The sequence below is a fragment of the Micromys minutus genome, assembly GCF_963924665.1.
Source record: "Micromys minutus genome assembly, chromosome: 2".
Taxonomy (NCBI): Eukaryota; Metazoa; Chordata; class Mammalia; order Rodentia; family Muridae; genus Micromys; species Micromys minutus.
Window position 1 is genome coordinate 30,817,228 of NC_137971.1, and position 23,805 is coordinate 30,841,032.

Below are 23,805 nucleotides of genomic sequence, written 5' to 3' on the forward strand. Positions count from 1 at the left end.
TACTTTAAGTATCTTACTATTTAGTTTGATGTTGGCTATTGGTTTGCCATTTACTGCCTTTACTATGTTTACATATGGGCCTTGGGTTCCTGATCTTGGATTCAGAAGCAACTACCCAGTTCTGCCCAGTGTCTTTATCTACTCCTTTTTTTTTTTTTTCAGTGTCTTTATGTAACAAGGGCATTTCCTGCATCTCTGTCTATCCTAAGTCCTACACTAGACCGGTTTTATCCATTACTCTTCGAACCATGCCTGGCAAGTAGAAAGTCCTGGCTGAGTAATGTGTAGGGTTTATGGCAAAATGAGATGCATGATAATTTACAAATTATTAAAAATGTTAAGACACTGGATTGGGGGGTGGTTAAGGGGTATAAAGTTCTTGTTGCACACACGTAAAGATCTGAGTTCAAATCCCCAAGAACTCATGTAAAACTGGGCACAGTCATCTATATTTATAATCTTAGTGCTTATATAGTATAAACAGAGGCAGATGCAGGAGAGTCTCCGGAAGCTACCCTGGCATACACAGCACACAACCAACAAAAAGATGCTGTCTCAAATAAGCCTGAGGGATTAACAGCTGAAGTTGTCTTCTGACCTCCATATATGTACAATATATATACTAATTTAACATGCACATACAAATGTTAAGACATCAGAGCACCCATAGGGCCTTGTTCACCTATACAGATGGCACATCCACAAAGCCACCCACTGGCAAGACTCACCTGATCAGGTCCAACATGGCGTCCACTGTGCTGACTTCAGGGGTTTTGCCCGTCCTGTTGATTTCATTCACTTTCTGAGTGACTCCGGGCTTGATGCTCACAACTAACACAATACCTGTAACCAAGAACGGTAGTCACAGAGCATTAAAACCTTTCAGGGCGTCCAGTGTCCCTGGGTGGCCTTTGGGAAACCAGTTGACAAGGTGGTACAGGCAGTCCCGTGACAAGATGCTAAGTCTTAATTACTGCCTTATTCCCACCCCCACGGCAGTGAGGAAGTGACGTAACAAAGGAGTCTTCTTGCTTTTCCTTTTAATGAAGGAATGGCACTCTAGAGTTGCTTCTGGAAACATGGGGTTAATGGGAGCAGTCTTTCTCCTACTCTTCAGTCTATGAAACCAGCCACAGGGGATTTGAAATAAAGGCACTTTGTTTGTTTGATTTGTTTCTGCTCTTTTTACCTGCAGATTCACTTTTCCTCTAGGACCAGGGAATGCGTAAGGAATGGGGAGGGCCTTGGGATGTAGATGGGTCAGCCTCCTGCTGTTGGGTCTTCTCCATCAGCAACGAGAGTATGAATCACAGTCTCTCAATAAGTATCATCTTGCTCTCTTTTTGCTATCTCCCCTTTATGTCTGTCTTTCCCAGGGATCTTTGAGAAGCAGCTTTGGTTTACAGCAGGGTCCAGCTCCCTGCTCCCCAGCTCAGGCCCTCTGACTGAGTACCTCTAAAACTGCCCCCTAGCCAACCACATATCAGCTCATTAAAGTGGGCACAGGGGTCAAGCTGGCTGCTGTCTCTGGGAACCCTTCTTTTCTTTCTCCTTATTCTGGGGATTCTATTGAAAATGTTGCATAGATTACAAAAGCAGGACCAAGTTTTTACCCCAGAACCATGCTAAGGATAATGGGAACAGCCCGTCTTCTTCTTAGCATATCCCCTTCTCCTGCCTGGAAAGAGTGCTAGCTGTTAGCTTTCAGTACTGTGAACTGTAATGAAGTCCAACCTTTTCGGAACTGCCTTCTAATTATAGTCTATTGCTTTAGGTTAATTATCTGGTTTGAGATAATATAAACTCTTGGCCTTACTTCTTTCTACCCCATGATACTAACAGGGCACAGAAATATCACTTTCTCTCTGTTTCTTACCAGAGAATTTGACACCCAGGGACTGTGGTCAAAATTCTGTTGGTATTGCATTTCATACACATAAAAGGTGTTACACAGATTCAAAGGCGAAAAGGCCCAGGATAATTGGACAGTTCTGGCTAAAAAAAAAATGTGCATTTTAAAGAGCCCAATTACTTTGTGAACACAAAGTTACAATTACAAAGAGGAACAAGAAGTCAGAAATGAGCATCACCTAGGATCACAGCAATCACAGTGGTGGAGAAATAATACACTACAGCACGCAGACCAATTTTTCCAGAGACGTTGGAATCCAGTGCGGCGACACCTGAGAGGAGATGGGAGATGGATAAGGTCAGTTACAGTAAAAAGGCCGATTCCCAGCATTAGGGTCTTTAATAAAGAGCTGGCGTCTTCTTTGCAGCTACTAGATGCATCTCACAAGATGCGACTTATTAGACGCAGCAAATACTTCAAGATCATAAGTGAAGAACTCGGAAATGGGAGCCCAGTGGGGCACAAATTCCCTACCCAGCTTGTTTCCATGGCTTCTGGTTTTCCTGGAGTTGCTCATAGAAAGAGTCCTCCTTCTACAAGAGATGTATGAATGGTGTCAGATCTTTAAATAATACTGCACAAGGGCAGAGTTAAATCTCCCTTGGAACTCTGTACTAAGGAGCCATTTATCTTGAGCAAAGTTAACTATCTTACTGTACACCGACGTTCATGCACACTATAATTTTGTTTGTCTTTTCTATCAGGAGGCTCGAGCTGCAAAGATAACATCTGCCTTTGATTATTAAGGTACTAGATATTGTTCACCTACCCTGGCCACAGGCATATTTCATCTCACTAGCTATAGTTAACATTCTAGTAAACTTTCTTCCAATTCTTCTTCTCAAAAGTTCTGTAAACAAAGGTAATTTTATAGTCAGCTAAAAGAATGCTCTTTACTTACCTGAAGGATAATTTTAATGGATACATAATTGTCTGACCTATGGCTGGACTATAATGTGTTTTATTGGTCCTTGTTGTTAGATCTTCAGATTGTCTCTGAAACTAATAGAATAATAAACCAGAGTAATTTATTATCTTCCCTGCCCAGCATATTTCCCACCCACTTCTCTTTCATGATTTCCAAATTGTTCCTAGGTGAACAAATGTATTATACATGTTTGCTACTGAGAGATACTTGAAACATCCGACTGAAAGGAACAGTGATTTCTACAGCACTGGAAAGTTAATGGACACACTGTTAGATCCACTGTCAACCAGTCTTAGTTACCAATAAAATAGCCAAACATCGCAAGTCTTAAGAGGTTTGTCTGAAAGGACGACTGCACTGAAAATAGAAGGCCCCCATCTCTGATGGAAACACATTCCCTCTGTCAGAGACACTTAACACATTGAGCCATTGGTGTTCGGTAGCTGAGTTTCTGGGAGGGAGATGAGACAGATTGAGAAACTTTATAGAAAGCTGTCACTTGGAGGTTTCAAATTCTACCCTGCCTGATTTCTAGGCTCAGAATCCTATTTTAAGCCAAAGGAACACCATAGAAAGTGATTTTGCATTTTAATATGTGTCGTCCCACAACCGTGTGCAAAGCCTAGAGTTCAGGGCAGCAGGAGAAGGGAAGGGCTTGTCACAGGGCAACTTCAAAGGGAGGGCACTGGATGAGAGGCAGCAGGATGCACAGGTGGCTTTCAGAGGCCTTCCTAGTACCATGAGAGGCCTTAGTTTCCTAAGTGACTGGAAGATTGTGCTCCTCATATTTCCTGGGATATCTGACCTCCAGGAAAACTCTACAAGGATGTCATTGCTGTTGGGATACAGAACTTCTCACTCTAACCACTGTTTTTTTTTAAAAACTTTTAATTGACTCCTTGTAATTTCACCCCAATCCCACCCGTCTCCTTGTCCCTTCACCCATGCAACCTCTCCCCACAAAAAAACAAACAAAATAATAAAACAAACTGTACTGGCTGGTTTAATGTGTCAACTTGACACAAACTGAAGTTGTCACAGAGAAAGGAGCCTCCCTTGAGGAAATGCCTCCACAGGATCCAGCTGTAAGGCATGTTTTACAATTAGTGATCAAAGGGAGAGGACCTAGCTTACTGTGGGTGGAGCCATCCCTGGGCTGGTAGACCTGGGTTTTATAAGAAAGCAAGCTGAGCAAGGCAAGGGGAGCAAGCCAGTAAGCAGCACCCCTCCATGGCCTCCGCATCCACTCCTATTTCCAAGCTCCTACTCTGTCCTGACTTCCTTTGGTGATGAACAGCAATGTAGAAATGTAAGCTGAATAAACCCTTTCCTCCCCAACTGGCATCTTGGTCATGGTGTTTTGTGCAGGAATAGAAACCCTGACTAAGACACCAACCAACCAACCAACCAACAACAACAAAAAGCATCTTGCCATGGAAGCTGCACTGTGTCCCACAGTACACCCTTTTGTCCACATAGCTTTCCTTGAAAGTGTTCATTGCAATGACTCCTTAGTCTGATTTGAGGCCTCTGACTTCTGATACACCATTAATACTTGATCCTCACCAGGACTCCTTTCTTAATCTTGTTGTTGCCCCCTGTCATGGAGATCTTGCAGCTTTGGATCTGCAGGACTGGACCCTACGTGTGCTCTAGATGTTCACAGATGGAATGGATGTTGAAGTGGGTGAACTCAGAGCCCTGAATCTGGCCCTGGGTGGAAGCTGAGTTGGTCAGCCCACTAGCTGTCCTGCACCAGGCATCTCCAGGACCAGCTTTCCTATTTTTCCCAGGTGAGGGGCAGGGACAATTCTCTCACTCTCCAGAGCCTACACTACCAGAGCCAACTACTGTGCTGCCCAGGTGAGGTGCAAGGCCCACTGTGGTGAGGGGTGGAGCCAGCTCACCTTCAGTGCAAGTAGGCTGGGGAGGCACTAAATACTGTTCTTTAACCTGAGGACTGCCCATCTGGAAGCTAGAATTTGGAAAGAAGGTCTTTGGACTCTTTAGCACCCACCCAAGATGATGCTAAGGGTCCACTTACCCACCTCCTGAGCAAGACAACAATCCTCACATCCTAGAAGTCTAGTCTCTTTTTTGGGTAGAAAAATGGAGACAGGTGTGCTGAGGAGAACTTATTTCCTGACAGTAAGGCAATCAAAAGCAGCAGTTGTAACAGTTAAAAAACCCAAGATAGATGAAGGCTACAGTTCAAAAATGAATGGCCTTATCTTTATAAAAAAATATCACTTGCACTTTACCAGAGTTTCAATGCGGTCACATCTCAAGCTTTTTGTGCATCAGATATTGAGTTAATTATCACCAGGAAACTTTTACCCCCAAATCGTGCTGTGCTTAAATATGCCTACAACAAACTACTCTGAGTCAGACTCTCAAAGTTTGAACTCTACTGAACACTGAACGGGTTTCCTTTTGCCCACCTTGGATCAACACTCTGCTGGCTGTGGTCTTTGCAGAGATCCCCAAGATGGGGCCTCCTCCCTGGTTCCACAGCTTCCCAGGAGATGAACTACCTCTCACCAGGAGTTCAGTGCCTCAGCTTGGACTTCAGGATTCAGCTGCCATCAAAGAGCTTTTTAATAATGGGATTCTTGGTGGGAATATCTTAGCTAGATACATCCGAGTAGGTTGAGCAAGTCTCCTGAGACTACCCTTAGAAAGAGTTTTGTTCCTATTCCTCACTCAGGATGATAGTCTTTAGTTCCATCCATTTGCCTAGGAATTTCATAAAGTCATTGTTTCTGATAGCTGAGTAGTACTCCATTTTGTAAATATAACACAATTTCTGTATCCATTCCTCTGTTAAAGGGCATCTGGTTTCTTTCCAGCTTCTGGATATTATAAATAAAGCTACTATGAACATGGTGGAGCATGTGTCCTTATTCTATGTTGGAGCATCTTTGGGGTATAAGCCAGAAGTGGAATAACTGGGTTTTCAGGTAGTACTATGTTCAATTTTCTGAGGAACTGCCAGACTGATTTTCAGAGTGGCTGTACCAGCTTGTAATCCCACCAACAATGGAGGGGTGTTCCTCTTTCTCCACATCCTTGTCAACATCTGCTGTCATCTGAGTTTTTGATCTTAGCCATTCTGACTGGTGTGAGGTGGAATCTCAGGGTTGTTTTGATTTGCATTTCCCTGGTTGAGCATTTCTTTAGGTGCTTCTCGAAAAGGCTACATTCTTATACACCCTGACACACCAACTCCTTCCATGTGCTATAAAATTCCAGGCCAGCACTGCTCACTTCCTGTGCTGTAGACATTGCATTTATATTATCCACTGAAGTAGCCTCAAGCTACATCTGGCTATTGAGCCATGACAGGTGTCTAAGTCACTGAAGCATTAGAATTTTACTTAATTGAAATTAACCCTATTCAAATAACCATGTGTGACTGATGAGTATCACACATACAGACAGCACAGTTCAACCTCCACACATTACCAGACTATTGAGCATTAAGTGAGCACTCAGCCGTGTCAAGGGAACAAACTTCAGACTGACTCCATCAAGGAAACCCCTTGAAGCCTCTTCTCCTTGATTCACAGGGGCAGTAGACAGTAAGCTACATTCTTTTGCATACAGTTTCCTTACTGTTTCAAGCCCTGAGCCCTTTTCTTCCCTAATTCGGCATTGCAGTGAATAAAATTCTCTGTGAATGCTTGCACTCTGAGCTTTCCATGTGACAGGAAGAGTCACGTTGTTATAGGTTATCCCTCAGTACCCACAACTCGTTCCCAAGGTCCACTGGGTAAGCGGGCAGCCTCCTCAGAAAGGTCCTACACAAAGTAGCCTGGTTCAGTTCCCAGAGCAGCCAATGAAAATAAGAAAGCCCACCGAAAATCATGTTTAGCCTCTTGGTGTCCCTCAACTTGTTTTTCTTCATTACGTTGCACCCAGTTCCTAAGAATCATTCAGACATTAGTTTTATAATTCCCACCCCATGACATTTATTTATTTACTACAGTTTGGACAGGCTATCTAGATCTGTGGCAGGTTAGAAGGTTCTCCATCCTACTTGATAATGAGATGCTTCATGACGCCCTGGAGCAGAGCCCTCATAAAAGCTGGAGGTGTCACCAGGCAGAGGACCCCAGGACAGACATGACAGAATTGGATAGAAGACAAGCCTAGGGCAGGATCACTCTTGATGTCCAGAGACAGTTTTGAGCCTGTGACCTGAACAGGGAGAGAGCTCAAGGTTGTCCTTAGAAGTTAAGGGCCCCTGCTGCCTCTTTATTTTAGGAAAAAGGCATTTTCTTTATTTACCTCAGGAGGAGGCTGTGAGGAGTGAGCTGGGGATGTTGGTGCCCAGCCATCAGAATAATCATCTGAACTTTTTATAACAACACTACAAAGGAAGCAGGGCGGGCTAAACAATAGCAGGCTTTAAAAATAAACATCCGAGGCAAGCAAGCGACTCCTCAGAGTCTCTGACGAAGTTGCCACCCACCTGAGAATGAAATTCTCATGACACTCTCCATATACCTTATAGTTAAGGTGTCAAGATGAACTCTCTGTTGCCAGGCATTTGCTAGCACTCTAGGATTCTGAATGGACACAAGTTTCACAGGAGTTGGCCTGTGTCGGGGAGTTAGCTCTGTCACCAGCCAAGAGGCCAGTTGAAATAGCATGGGTTTTGCTCCCAAACTCGATCTGCTCAACACAGTGCACTTGAAAAGCCTGAGTCTCCTTTAACTTGACAGTGAGGAGCAAACTGACCGACATCGATTTGCACCAGCTGTGAGGATGAGAGCTGGAAGTGGTCAGTGATGTGTCTCTGAGCAACAGGAGCATACCCACATCCGTTCTCCCTCCCTTCCTCTCCACTACACAATCATTAAATACATCCTTTAAACCATCGAAACTGTCACACTGCAGTGTAAGCTCCCAGTGGCACTGAAGACAAAATAGTAAATCCTTACCCTGGAAGGTGAGACCCCACAGGCATCTTTCCCTGCCTGTGTACCAGCCGGACCGAGCGCATCCCTCCCCTGACCTCTTCTCCACAGTCCGCTCATCCCCTTCTTCTCCAGCTGCATCTCCCCACTCCTCATCTGGCTTAAGTCCTTGCCTTGGGGTCCTTCTCTGATATCCAAGTGTCCATGCATGGCACCCAGTGCCTATGTTGTATCACTTAAATTTAAGCCCATAAGATTTTTCTCTCTCCTCCCCCTCCCTCTCTCTCTCCCTTCAACCCTCTGTCAACATGTGCTCGCACGCACTCGTGCGCACGCACACACAAATGTGCATGTCTTAGAGAGTGATTACTTAACGTTTTTTATATGTGGTTGTCTACCCAAGCCTTCTGGGCAGCAGAATGTTCTAGAATGGAATTCATCTGTTCCAGGTGCTGTCCTGTGATTTATGTGATCTAGGGAAAATGGTTTAATCTTGTTCCAACCTCCGGTTTCCTTATCTCTACAGATGGAGATAACCCCGGGCTACTTTACTACTTCTTAGGGTTGCAACAAGGGGTAAACAAACATGTTACCATTTTTAAAATGGTGAAACATTTTTTTTTATTCTCTAGGGAAAGCAAGGCTGGAGACAATCACATTTTGTTAATGTGGGACACTGGAGATCTCAGCGACTAAGATGAATGTGTCTGGGATGGGAGAAGAGAAAAGGCAGAGGGAGCCCATGCACCCCCTGTGGCACCTGTATTTCTTGACACACATACAAATAATTCCCTTAGAAAGGGTTATGACATAACCACACTATTATATGACATCAGCAAAACAAACTTGTCCTCAGATGGCATTAAAGAAGAGCCACTCCGGAGCCTGTGCTGTCTGGCCTATGTTTGGTGGCTTAAAGCTTATCAGGAAACAGGGTGTGGGCCTGGGGAGATGGGTCAGTAGCTAAAGGGCTTGCTGCTCAAGCATGAGGACTGGCGTCTGGACCCTTAGCACCCACAAGAAAAGCTAGTGTGATGGTTCAAGTCAATAACACAGAATCATGTAGGAAAGATAGGAGGGCACTGGCATCTTTCTGGCCAGCCAGTCTAGATAAAATGTAATGTTCCAAGTTTGGTTGAGGACTCTGTCTCCAAAAACACATGTGTAAAATGATAGAAGAAAACACCTAATACTGACCTGTGGACTCCCCATTGTACTAGTGAGCACACACACACACACACACACACACACACACACACACAGAGAGAGAGAGAGAGAGAGAGAGAGAGAGAGAGAGAGAGTGTGTGGATGGTTCTTCAGCAAGACAAGTGTTGTTTGAGTTCTTTTCAGCACCACAGAATGTAACAGCATTTGTGGTTGGGGCCAGCTGTTCAGAAGACCCCACAAGCTCTTCTCAGGCCCGTCACTGAGTGAATGCCTTCAGCACAGAATAGAGAATCTGAAGAACTCAACTGTTCTCTCCCACTGTCCACACAAATGATTTTACAGCAACAGCTAGCACACTGCTCAGTGAGAGGATTTTTGTTTCATAACACAACTAGATTTCCTCCCTTTGCAGCTCTGAGTTCTATACAGTTGGTAGCAAAGGTGTCTACGTAGAACTTGTTATGTGCTGGTGAATGTTCCAAGCTGTGGACAGTCTTTTACTATTGGTTGCATTTCTTGAATGACAGCCAGCTTTCCCATCCTCACATGGGTTTAACTGAATCCGATTACTGACTGTTGTATCTTCTGGCCAATTCGTGGACTTTCTAGTAACCTCTAACAAAAAGTACTAGAACACGGTTTTTACATTTGATCACCAATGATGTCTCTAAGGTTTCAAAGTGAACAGTAGAATCTGTGTTGAAACCCAGGCAGTGTGGCTCCCACATCTGACTCTCCCATTAACCAATGAGGAGCTTGCTCCAAGTGTCCATTTGCAGAGACTAGTGCAGATGGAAGTCACTGCTGTGACTCTCTTCCTGACTCTGCAGGTGTGTTGGAGACCTACTTCTATAGCTTTTTTCATTCCCTTCTGGATGGAATTCCCCTCCATTCTCTCTTGACTTCTAGCCTTCCTTCAAGATCCCTTCTTATATTGCTTCTACTGCCTTATTCCCACAAAGTGCCTTGATCCCCTCTTTCTCATTATGCTAGGCTGTAACTTTATATATTGTGGATGTACTACATAGCCTGGCCCACTGAAAACAGAATGAGTCAGTGGTCTTCTAGGTCCACACCTTGAGAACATTGGAGAGACTCTCTATCGTCTTCCGACCTCCTTTGAAGGGGTTTCTTATAATCATGACATAGCTCTGAGTCCCCCTGTCAACAGAAGGCCTGCTCACTTGTACTTGACACTCTGGGGCTCAGCATCTTAACAAGAGACTGAAGTGGGTCGTTTATCTGCCACTTTCCCTTTTGTTACTGTGCAAGGATCACACCCATGGAAAGGCCATGACTTTTATAGGATGTACCCCTTTCCTTGTGAGAAAAGCATTATCAGACTCAAACTAATATAGTAAGTTCTCTAGCTTCAAAGCTCTGTTCTTGATGATCTCTGAGAGGCTTTCATCTTTATAAAGCTGCCTAGGCTCATTGCCAAGTTCCCAACCAAGGATAGGAGAAGGAAAGGGAGACATTTCAAAAGCAGGTAGAGCCCACTGGCTCTGAGTGTTATTCATGGACTTTAGTGTGTTGGTCGATATCCGTGCCTTCTCTAGCACAGGGCTTCCTTTCAGTCTCTAAACCAGCTTGAAATAAATTTCATTAAAAAGCAGAGTGGAATAAACTATTGAATGAGGTTCTAGGGACAGCACACAGGCTCACTTCCTTCTGATGTTCTCATTCAATCTCTCAGCTACCTGTGCTTACAAGCAGAGGCTTCTCTCAATTACCAAGATGTATGACTAGGTGACACATGCCTCTTCAAGTCTTGTCAGCATGGGAACACCCAGACCTGACTATCGAGACCTCGGTTCCATGAATAGGGATGGCTGGGATTTACCCTCTTATAAGTGTGTTTGTTTTCTCATTAGGTTTCACACAGTTGGTGTTGATGCACACTTGGAGTCTGAAACTTAATAAACACTGTCTGAGAGAGGTACCTGTCATGATTCTTGCCACTAGATGTAAGATTGTTTCCAGCACACAGCAGACCACAAGTAAATGAATGTAGATAAGAATGTAGCCTTTGCATATACCCAAAAGACGCTCCAACATCTAACAAGGACACATGTTCCACCATGTTCACAGCAACCTTATTTATAATAGCCAGAAGCTGGAAAGAACCCAGATGTCCTTCAACAGAGGAATGGATACAGAAAATGTAGTACATTTACACAATGGAGTATTACTCAGCTATTAAAAACAATGACTTCATGAAATTCTTAGGCAATTGAATAGAACTAGAAAATATTTTGTGAGGTAACCCAGTCACAAAAGAACGCACATGGTATGTACTCACTGCTAAGCAGATACTAGACCCCAAACTCTGAAATACCCAAGAAACAATTCACAGACCTTATAAAGCTCAAAAATAAGGAAGACCAGAATGTGGATGCCTCAGTCCTTCTTAGAAGTGAGAACAAATACTCACATGAGGATATACAGAGACAAATAGAGGAGTAGGGACTGAAGAAAAGATCATTCAGAGGCTGCCTCACCTGGGAATCCATCCCATATGCAGCCACCAAACCCAAGCACTATTGCTGATACCAAGGAGTGCTTACTGGCAGGAGCCTGATATGGATGCTTCCTCAGAGGCTCTGCCAGAGCCATACTCATACAGAGGAGGATGCTTGCAGCTAACCATCAGACTAAACATGGGGACCCCAATGAAGGAGCTAGAGAAAGGACTGAAGGAGCTGATAATGTTGTTCTACCCATGGGAATAACAACATTATCAAGCAACTAAATCCCCCAGAGCTCCCAGGGACTAAAACACCAACCAATGAGTACACATGGAGAGACCCATGGCTCCAGTTGCATATATAGCAGAGGATAGCATTGTCTGGCTTCAGTGGGAGGAGAGGCCTTTGGTCCAACGAAGGTGTATTTACCCAGTGTAGGGGAATGCCAAGGTACTGAGGTGGGAGTGGGTAGTTGGGAGTGGGAGCACCTTTATGGAGGCAATGGGAGGGGGAGGGGGAGAAAGGGGAAAGGGGATAACATCTGAAATGAAAAAACAGGAAATACCCAATAAAAATGATTTTAAAAAAAGAACGTAGACTTTGAGTCTGGTTAGTTTTGGTAGTGGGAGTGGTGTGTGAAAAATGCCTTTTCATTTAAATATTAAAGCTTGTATATAAGAAAGGATGCCTCCGCCAGACAAAGCAACCTGATGTATCATGCTTACAAGATTCAGTTTAAACAGTGAGGCTCCTCGGATCTTTCAACCTGATCTGCTGTGTTCTCTTCCCTTCTTTCCACTTGACAGCATCTTTTCAAGATGTTAATCAATTCTCTTTTATACAGGGTCTTATGTAGCCCAAATTAGCTTTGAAATCACGGAGTCACTATGTAGCCAAGGCTGGCCTTAAATTTCTGACCTTACTGCCTCTTCCTCCCACATGCTGGGATTGATTACAGGCTTGAGTTTTTACACCTACTGTAAAACCATATGGTCATACAAAGCTTCCATTTTTTTTCATGGTTAAAGCGTAATGGAAAAGGAGAGGTTTCTTTTCGTGGCATGGGCCATACTGAAAGCATTTTGCAGTCCTAATGCGGAAGTTAGAGTAACAATCACTTTATAATTGGTGGCAGTATTTCTGAACTCTTTTGAGATCAAATCAATGTAACCTGGAGAATCTCATTACAGATTTACACCCACTAACTCAACCAGTGCTATCCTGACCCTGACATTCTTTGACAAATAAATGGTAGATAGATTGTGTTGATGTCTAGTGTTTGGTGATATGTCCTGCTCGGGAAATGACTTTAATCCTGGGAGTCACACACAGTGGCCTGGGAGAGAAAGAAGGCTGTTTTCTCGACTTGGCATAAACCTGGAGTTCCTTGAGCCATTCGCTGGGGTGTTTCCTGACTTGCCATGCATGCCCTTGTGTGCTGTTGGCATTTGCAGGAAAGGAGTGTCTCCCTGATGCGGGGGAAGAAACATCTGCAGAAGCCAGCATCAATCTGATCCACGCTGGGCTGGACATTCTTCAGAATCTACTGGCTGGATATCCAACAACACAGCAGGTACTCAGGTTAAGTCCTTTGATGGGGCTCACAATGACCAACCCTTCAAGGCAGCAAAGGAGACCTTCTCTAAGGTGGATGGTCTCCAGTGGCGCATTCCAGGAAGAGGACACATTTCCTGGGACAGGAAGTCTGTGAAGTGATGAAGTCGATGTTCCTTATTTGAATCAGGAGTTGTGTGTTAGGCCTAGGTGTGCTGGGTTGGAATGCTTTCACAGAAGGGGCAGAAGTTTCACCATCTTGGAGGCAGGATGGCTAAGAAGAGGGGAGTCCTGTTGAGGAGCACGGACACTAAATAGTCCTTTTTGGGACTGGCTGAATATTGGGGTCTGCGCTGCTTCTGGTTTCACCTAAGTCCTTGGCAACATTCTCTCCTTATGCACTCTATGGTGGATTGTTGAGCCCCTTGATTGGATGGAGGAGTGAAGGGGAACCTTGTCAGGAATCAGTGTGTGGTAGCAGCCATGGGAGACAGCAGGGGACACAGCTGAGCCCAGTGGAACAGTCACAACCTGGGTAGCAGCCAAGAACATGCAGGAAGCTGTGCCTTGGAATCTCAGAGCGGGATGGGAAGGGCTGACCTCCTCTTGTGCTGGTGGAGGGAGGCTCCAGCCTTCAGACTTACTGTATTGAAGAGATGTAGCCCAGATAAAAACACGTGGGTCGTGGAGACCTGTTCCTGAGTTTTCCCAGAGCCACAATTCTCAGGCAGGCTCATTACTTCTCTCCCAGTTTTTCCGCTTGTTTGATAGAATTTGGCGTAGGAACCAAAACTTTCAAAGGGCATAAGCACACATTTTCACCACGGCAGGAAGGTTCTCTTCCTTTAGGATGTAAATCATGGTGAGACTTCTGCTTTCCGTGCCTCCCACTCTCTGAAAGTGTGGTCACTACGCCTCGGCTCCCTCTTCCATTCTAAGGCAAGTTTGAGATCATATGTCAGTTCATCGCTACATAACTCCAGATGCACGTAGAAGACAAGGGTGTACATACATGTGTATCATTATCACCTTTTGACTAAATGGTTAACAATCACCCTGTACCATTTAATATCACGTCTTAATCTGAATTTCCCTAATAGGTATGCTTTCTTAATCACTCATCACCAAGAAGGACACTAGATGTTAAAAAAAAAAAAAAAAAAAAGCAGCTATGAAATATGGATTTTTATTCTATAGAGACTTTGATGGCAGATTAGGTTTTGGTTTGCCTTGGTTGTTTTACCTGCAGGAAGGAGGGTCACTCCATTAGTCTGGGGTTTGAGTCTTAGCATAGTCTCAAGGGCCATTCAGTATGTATCCAAGCAGGCCTTTTAACAGTGGCAACATGCTATCTTGACTGTGTAGCATACATTCACACTGTTTATCATCATTATGAACATCTGAGTCTTGGTCTCTGTGAATATAGTCTGTCAAGAATTACTAGATGGAAATGTCAGAACACATTCCCTGCTACACCTCAGAGTGCTTCTAAGTTAATATGGTAACAGAAAAGGTATAAATGAGTTTGCTTTCCCGAATTCCTGCCAACACTGACCTGACAATTAGAAACACAAATGTGGCATCACCCTGTCAGACCTGCTTTTGCTCCTGTCACTCAAATCTTTACACTTCATTGTTTCACATCAAAAGATGAGGAGTGTGTTTGCTCTTTGCTGTTGGTGAAGGGAAAGTGGGAAGATACAAGCCAGAGCTATGGAATACTTACTGTTGGGACAGAGCTGAGCTACTGATGGAATCCAAGAGCCATAAATGCTTTCCCTACATAATTTGCAAGGGCAAGTGACACACAAAAATTTCCAGACTGCATATAATTGATGAGTTATTTACTGCCAAGAATCATACTGTAAAAAGAAACACTATTATAGAAATAATGTATTCATACATATATTTAACCTTTTCTTCTAAACTTTAGCTTAGTACATAAATTTTGGACTTGCTGTTTATTCTGAATTAAAATATTAATATATATTTTTAAGATACACACACACTGTTGTTATCTTCAGACACACCAGAAGAGGACTTCTTTGGATCCCATTAGAGATGATTGAGCCACCATGTGGTTGCTGGGAATTGAACACAGGACCTTGGGAAGAGCAGTCAGTGCTCCTAATTGCTGAGCCATCTCTCCAGCTCCAGATTTAGCTTTCCCCATAACCAAAAGAATTAAACCATGTCATGCCTCACATAGTTTATATGCTTTCTATAGATTTATGCAAAATATTCTCTATTCTCTCTCTCTCTCTCTCTCTCTCTCTCTCTCTCTCTCTCTCTCTCTCTCACACACACACACACACACATACATACACACACACAATGTGAATATTTTTGTTGAGAGAGAAGCCCAAGACTTCATATTGTCTAAAAGAGTACAAGATTGAGTTTAAGACTCTTTGATGGGAGCAAACTCTAAGTTATAACTTCAGTGCTTACAGAGGCCTGGCAGAATGTTGGTGGTTTCGGTGTCCTCAAATGCGTGGTGCCAGCTAAATTGAATAGCTGTCTCTTGCTCCAGGACACGAGTAAAGAAATATGAGCCTAGTGTTTGCAGATTTGATATTTTTTAAGTCTAGAAATATGGCTATTTATAGGAACTCTTCCAAACTTTCAATGCTTTCAATAATTTGAATAAGCAAACACGTGAGACAGATGATGGTTCTGTCCCCACCCCTCAGGCTATTAGACTTAAAAGAAATTGGCAATTTTCAACATAATTAAACCCATAAGTAAAAGTAATTAGATGTTCTCTATAGGTTTCTAATAAACCAAGAACACTTGAGAAGAATGGTCCCGTAGGGCTATGGTTTGACTGGATTTTGGCACTTGAGAATAGGCAAATGTGACGGCTTTTCAGAAAAGGGTGAAGACAGCAAATCCTGACACCCCATGGCCACCTCTAATATCAGGAGTCAACAGGCTGAGCCTTTGCCATAAGAGTATAGAAGAGGGTTCTGGAAGGAGGACATGTCAAGACTCCTAATTGAATAGTTACATAAAACCTTCCCCTTTCAAGCCCTAGGGAGAAACATCAGGCCACATTTTACTAAGTGCCAGAATTAAAGTCAGTGGAACAAAAGCACACAATGCACACAGCTGCATACCAACTCCACACACATGCCATTAAATACAAACAAGTTAATCTCCTCATAAGCATGTTTGCTGCTGCATTAGTAAGTGCAGATTTTAAAGTACTCGTCTTCTACACTAGGATGCAAACCCCAACGAAAGCTTGCCCATAGCTCTTGGCGGCCGACACCACGCTCTTGGCAGGTTTGCAGGGCATGTCTGTAGCTAATGCTGAGCTCTGTGGAGGAGAGACACCCTCAGGGTAGCTGCACAGAGGTTAGTGGGCAGAACTGGAGCCTCGGACCAAAGGAGCCAGCTACTGAAAATATGATCAAAATTGACAACTGCATTTTTCCTGAGAAGACAAACTGACACTTCCATGGCCAAATATGCATCCCCACCCCCATCCCCATGCCCTAGATAGAGTTTTATGCATAATATGTTTAAAAACAACATCTTGCTCACAAGATGTTGGACAAATGCAGGCTTGAGCTGTGGTCAACAGTTCCAGAGGGACAGCGACACAATGAAGCAATGCCTCTTTGAGAATCCTACCCCCATTTCAAGTCAAGAAAATGTGCTCTGCAGATGAGGGTTCTATGCACGTGTGTGTGTGTGTGTGTGTGTGTGTGTGTGTGTGTGTGCGAATGCCTATACAATGCAGTTAATGCATCTTGATTTTTCCATAATTAGTAAAGGACAACCCAGGCTCCTACGCACTCCTTACTTAAATAACCAGAGAACACGAAGTACCTGTGATCATGCTGGATATAATCAGTGGCAAGATGACGAGCTTCAGCATCCTCATCAGGATTTCTCCAGGAAAAGCAAAGTAGAATTTATCCAGATTTGAGAGCTCACTGTGTCCTCGAACCAAGACTCCTATGCCAATTCCTAAGAAAAACGGGAAAGGGGAAACATTGTCAGTTCTCTTGCATATAATTTGATGGAAAAGTATTCTGGGGTGCAAATTTCAAAGGCAAGAAAAGCTGCTTAGACCATCTCTCTCAAGCCAATAAAGTTTAGACGTACAGAATCCAAAAGGTAACGAGTAGGAACTATACATTGAAAAATATAAAAAATAATATTCTTCACATGGAGGATTTTGTTTTCATTTCCCCTTCAGTTCACTCTAGTATAATGACACATCAAAGACTACCATAGGAAAGAAAAAACTCACTGTCATTAAACCTCTCGCCCTCCTTGCCTCTGTTTTCTCTCCCTCCCTTTCCCTCTGCAGTGCTGAACAGCAAGCCTAGGTATCGCGCATGCTCAATAAGTCCATGTGCCACGCATGCTCAGTAAGTCCGGGTGTCACACATGCTCAGTAAGTGCACTAGAAACTAAGCCACATCCGCAGCCCCCACACTCATTATTTTTTGCAAACCACTGTAACTCTTTTCACAGGTCACCGTATACTTTATCCATAAGAGAGAACCTATGTGTGTTTTATAGCTCATCTATATTTGCATTTTTCTCAAACACAGTTTTTATAAAATACATTTCGGGGGCTGCAGCGATTGTTCAATGGTTAAGAACACTTGCTATTCTTGTAGAGAACCCAGGTTCTGTTCTCAGCACCCTCGCTGAGCGTCTCTCAAGCACCTGTAACTCCAGTTTTGAGGGATCAGACTTCATCTCACCTCCTCAGAGACCTGTACGCGCGCACACACACACACACGTAAATAAATCTTTTAAAAGATAAAATTTTATAATTAATAAGTTCATCTCTTTATGCAGCTTTAATAATTTTAATGGGAAAATGCTGTTTGCTTGGTTTTAGACAAGGTCTGTCTGCGTATTCCAGCTGGCTTCAACCTTGCCATCTTCCTGCCTTAGGGCTGGGGCTATAGATGTATACCCCCACATCTAACAAATTCACTATTCCTCTGACAGGTACCATGTTTTGGAGCATTGATGTTGTCTAATGCTTTTCATTATTCTAGTTATTTCTAAGAAACAACATGCTTAAATCTATTAAATCAAGAGTATATTGTAAAAGAACTGTATTTTTATTTTTAATTATGTGTGCATATCTGCTGGGGGGGGGGTTGCACACATGAGTGCAGTGTCTGTTGAGGCCAGAAGAGGGCACCAGATTTCCAACAGCTCGAGTTACAGGTTGTGAGCTGCCCTATGTGGGTGCTGAGAGTTAAACTCAGGTCCTCTGGAAAAGCAATATATGCCCTTAACTTCTGGACCATCTCCCTGGCCTTAAATATTTTTTGAAGCTTCTGATCCCGGTTTCCTTATATTCTGAACTTTGAAATTATGTAAACACAAGGACACATTCAGATCCTCCAGGTTAAAATGTAGAGAGTCTCATGAAACTGCTCTACTTTCGGTGCCAATCATAGGATCAGGTAGTGGCCTGAGTTTCCAGTTGAACGTCTCTAAATCAAGATTCCTGCGTTCCTCTCTTTGGGTTCTATTAGTTTGCTACAACAGATTACAAACCTGAAGCAAACATTAAGACTATTCCAAAGCACAGGGTGAGTGGCCAGGGGATTTGATACATAGTCCCATAAACGGGAGACCGGTACAGACTTCCTTGCCCTGTGACACACTACTTTTCCCAAAACACAATTTGTTTACGTATGCAGAAGTGTTAGAACCTAAGTCTTTTATTTTTAAACTTCATTATACAGACATGATTGACTACATTATTGACTATTGGTTTATCGGCCCATTCCCCTCCCTGGGATTGAATGCCTTGATTGAATTATGAAATTGGTTGGTTGGTTCCCCTGGCAACTAAATGGATCCTCTGGCTAGGAAGCCTATCATTAGTCTCATTAATCCAAGGATGTTATGTCCAGCAGCCCTGGGCCCCTACCTTGTATGCTAAAGTTTAAGTAACCTACATGAATCTCGGTCTTAAAATACTGCATGGAAAACTCCAGAAATTAATCATAAATTAGTTATAAATAACTTAAACAAAGAAAAAGAAACAAGCAATGTATCACAAATTCTTTGAAATCTTGTCTTAAGCTGTCTATGAGAAAACCATCTACTGCATGAAGGCACAATTTAACAAGGACTCTGATTGCTAGGACTCATAAAACATTAAAATTTTCATATTATCTTGTTCCAAATACTTCAAACAATGTCTAACTGCTCTGCTTTTCTCTTCCCTCAACACACACAAACCTGTTTTAGAATCAAGAGATAAATGAGCTGGGTGACTCTCATCTCTTTCTTCTGTGTCAGCTTTGATAAGTGACATGTTGGTTGGAGGGGAAAAAAGACTAAATCGCAAGATTTGAGGAGGATATCACTGAATATGCAAATCAGAGACTCAAATAGCTCAGGAGAATCCAGAGTCATTTGGCCCAGTTCACCACCACAGGGCAATGAAAAGGAAATTGTAAGGAACCAGCTTCATTCAAATGCAAGTGTCCATTCTTTTCACATGGATGAGCACCACCAGATGTGTTCTGAAGAACGGTAACCTTAGCTATACTTTATTCTTCTGCATATTCTGCCTTGGCACATATTGATATGCACATATCTCCCAAATTCTAGCTAAAGTTGTTGGCGACTAATGGCTGGGCAGGGAGACAGAGGCAGGACTTTCGGATTTACAGACAAGAGGAGGGAGGAGGAAACAGGATCAACTGGGCAGAAAAAGAAAAAAAAGATACAGGCTTGAGAGACTACAGAAGACACAATACCAATCCTGTAAGAGCCAGGGAAGAAAGGCCCCCAGGGCCACGCCCCCAGCCCCCGATTGGGTCTAGAGTAGCAAAGATAAAATGTAGATTTTAGTAAGTAGTGAGTCAGGAGTATTGGAGGGGAAGTTATAACAATGTAGCCATTTGAGAGTGGCCCAGCCATTATTAAGGTTATATTAAATAAGAGTACAAGTGTGTGTCTTTCACTCCAGAACTCAGAACACTGGGGCAGGTAGCTCGGAAATGTGCATTGCTGCCAGGTGATTTGAGAGGTCTTAATGGTTCAATGCTACATAAAACAGAAGAACTGTATTATCAATCCAATGTAGTTCATAAGTTAAAACTAGTGTTAGAGACTCCTGAATAGTTAAGACACTAAATATTTTAAAATATGTTAAATAAATGTAAAAGGCATGGTGTCCTTGTTTCTGGCTTTGTATGACTGTGTTCAGATGTTTTGCAAAAACCATCAAGTTGCTTCAGGTAAATTTTGGGCTTTCATATAAAAGGAATCTTGGTGTATAAAAACACTCAAAACCAATAACAACAGCAACCACAAAAGTGCTCCACTGAGGAACAGTAGAACAAACCTGCTCAATCCTAACATTTACCTTATCAATGTGGACTCTTGTTGGCATGGAAACAGTAAAAAAAAAAAAAAAAAAAAAAAAAAAGGAAGGAAGGAAGGAAGGAAAGAAGGAAGAAACAAGTACTAACTTCCAGGTGAGTTTTGCTGTACACCTCCAGGTTAGAAGCTCTTCACTGTACCCTCTGGCTTTGGAGATTGGTGTACCCTTACCTAGCCCAAGGTTCGTGACACCAGATGTAGATGCTTGTTGGCATGGAAACAGTAACAAAAAAGAAACATAAGAAAGAAGCTACTAAGTACCACAAAGAAGAAAGGCAACACTTCATTGAAAACTGTTGATCATTAGCAACCGGGAGCTAGGGCTGACCAGAGTTTTCCAGATTGCTCTGTAAACAAACTAAGTCTGCAAGCATCTCCACCCCAGGTGAGTTGTTGGCTAGAAAAAATGCATTAGCATTGTGGGGTTTTATGGGAGAAATAAAAGAGCTGCTATTTAGCATAGCCCAAAGTCATCTCAAGTAATGCAGGAGTAAGTAGGGCTTTATATTTGGCAATTATGATTTCTATCAAGTTTGTTTGAAGTTGAATGCCATAGTACCCTAAAATTTCTGCCTTCATTGCAAAGAACAGAAATGTCAACCAAGTTCTAAGGAAGCAGTCAGAAGTTTATGTCTGGCACCCTGACATCCTGACACAAAAGGGGCTTGAGAGTAACCTCAGCTAAGGGGTGCAGCTTGAAAGTAGTTTTTTCTTCGGTGTCCAGCAAATTTGAAAACATCAGATTCAGAACGATGGCAGCAACTCAAGTGATTCACAAGGCCTACACTAACTACAGATTCCTGTTCAAGGCAATGATGTCAGCTGTAAGGAAAACTCAGCAATTCCTGAGACAACTGAATCCTGGGAATCCACAAAGTATGAGGCGAGGGTGTTAGTGCATAAGAGGAATGGCATGTTCTGAACTTATGCCCACGACTAATGGAAAGTTCCAGACTCACACATCTGAATGGAATGCTTGCCTCTTCCTTTGTTTACAGAGCAATCTGGAAAACTCTCTGGTCAGCCCTGGCTCCCAGTTGCTAATAAGCAATAGTTTTAAATGAAGTGTTGACTTTCTTGTTTGTGATATTTAGTAGCTTGTTTCTTATATTTCTTTTCTTTCTTTCTTTTTCTTTCTTTTCTTTTCTTTTTTTCTTTCTTTCTTTTTTTTTTTTTTGTTACTGTTTCCATGCCAACAAGCATCCACATCTGGTATCACGAACCTTGGGCTAGGTAAGGGTACACCAATCTCCAAAGCCAGAGGGTGCAGTGAAGAGCTTCTAACCTAGAGGAATAGGGCCAAACTCATCTGGGAGACACATTTCCCCAACAAAGTGGGGGTGCAGGGAGATCAACAACCTCTTTAATGAGGGAGACCTTCAGCCAGGGCAACAGAAACCCTCAAAGATATAATCATTAACTAGATACACACTGCTCCAGAAATAGACTCATACATCATTCTGGAGTTTCCTTTCCAAACATCTGCAAGGCAACCCCTATGCAGCTCTAGAGGTAGATTTGAAAGAAAACTGGAATTAGTTGAACAAGTTCAAATTCCAGTTCCACCACCTAAGAACTTTAACTTCTTGAATTTAGCTGCTTTCTTAGGCTGGGGCAATAGTTTAGATTAGCTGACTACAAAGAGCCCCTAGCCCTTCTACTGTCCAGGAGGCAGGGGTCTCACCCGAGCCTTGATTTCCTTGCCTTAAAATGGGATCACAGAATGCCAACTCTCAGAAACCTTCCCATGATGTCTCCAGCTCTTATGCTAACGTGTGCACGTGTGCGCTCAGACACACACAGACACAGAGACACAGAGACACACAAAGAAACACACACACACACACACACACACACACACACTCCACAGGGAATAAAGACCTCAGCTAAGGATTCTTAAATTTGAAGAGTCAAGTTTGAAAGAGAAAATACAGGGAATGCTGACACTTCATGGTCCATTTCCTGGACTAATGATGAAGGAAGGAAGAAAGGAAGGAAGGAAGGGAGGAAGGAAGGAAGGAATGGAAGAAAAAACAAACCAACAAACAAAACCAGGTAAAGGGTTGCAGCTAGCAACAGCTCAGCCTATTGTTCCTCCTCCTCTTCCAATCACAAGGACTTATTCTTTCCATAGTTACAAAAGTAACCTGGACTGCATGGGCTCAGACTTAGAAACCAAACAGCATTCCATTGGAGGGATTTGACAGAATGAAGCGCTAAACACATGCATGCTCATACCTGTAATGGTTGGTAATAGTTCACTACATTTTTAATAACAGTTCACTAGTGTATAAATTAATTTGATCTGGAAATAAACATTACTGACAAAGGAAAATAATTATTACCAGAATACTTAACTATGCCATATCATCACACTAGGCATTAATATAACATGTCTGTCCTTCCAGAGCAATTCTGAGAGGAACATTAGTGACAAGCATAGAAGAACCTTTCATCATAGCAGGATAATGAACACATGGTATCTTGCAACAATACAAGGTATGAAGGGCGAGTTCTCTGTCTTGCTGTATATCTGCATCTTTTCCTTATCTTTTCTTGCTCCTAAAGATCTGAGTAGTCACATTACTGCAAGTTCCTCACAGAAATTCTGGCTTAGAAACTGGTGTATAGGTTTGTAAAGCAATAATTATTAATTAATGAATACTTATTTTGTTTTCAAGTTCTTAAAAACAAAACCATTGTTCTATCAATAAAGATACATTAGACATAAAGCAAGTCCAAAAATTGACACACAAACTGCCCAACTCAAATAAACAGAAGGTAAATAAGAGAGTTCCTATTTTCCGAACTACCACTGTGGGGTAAGAGTGTTCTCATTTTCTATCTACCACTGCGGCTTCCCATACACTCTGTCTGTCACCGCATCGAACACCTCAACTGAATTTTCTCTGACATGTCATTTCTTGTCATTTTATATGGCTAAATAAGTAGAGGATATTTTAAGGGTGTGAGCAGGTGTATATGGAGATTTGTGTGTACGGTGCATGTGTCTATATGTAGGTGTGCATGTGGGCAGGTACACATGTGTATATGGGTATACATGTATATACACATGCATAAGAAAGCCAGAAGCCAGCCACCAGAATCAGTTCTCTGTACTGTCAAGCGCCCAGTTAACTCAGTCTGATTCTAGAAGAAGGTTGGTTTTGGTAAGAATCAAATAGATTTCCCTGCAGTAGAGGCTTGAACTCTGTAAACTTGTAGAGAAAGCCGTGGTTTCCTTCTGACACCATTGAGGGTTAAATAGCATCTTAATGTCTTCCCAACAAGGAAGGAGATTCTGAACCACAAGTCACACTTGGTTCTGTGGCACTGCCACAGCAAGTGGCTTATGCTTTGCTTTCATTGAAACATCGTGGCCCATGCAGACCGCTAACTACATCAGTGACAATAAATCTTCACTGTCATCTTGACTGGGTTAAAAATTATATACAAGATACACCTTTA

At 42.7% G+C, this 23,805-nt stretch overlaps 1 protein-coding gene across 1 annotated transcript in view; it reads right to left on the reverse strand.

Moving 5' to 3' along the window:
- The window catches only part of SLC1A1 (solute carrier family 1 member 1), a 69,918-nt gene that overhangs the window by 15,996 nt on the left and 30,117 nt on the right, over positions 1-23,805 (reverse strand). The window contains exons 2-4 of the mRNA XM_080912149.1: positions 16,789-16,929; positions 2,091-2,183; positions 729-843 (exon numbers count right to left, since the gene is read on the reverse strand). Coding sequence (XP_080768275.1) covers positions 729-843; positions 2,091-2,183; positions 16,789-16,929 — 349 coding nt within the window. The remainder of the gene's footprint in view (positions 1-728; positions 844-2,090; positions 2,184-16,788; positions 16,930-23,805) is intronic.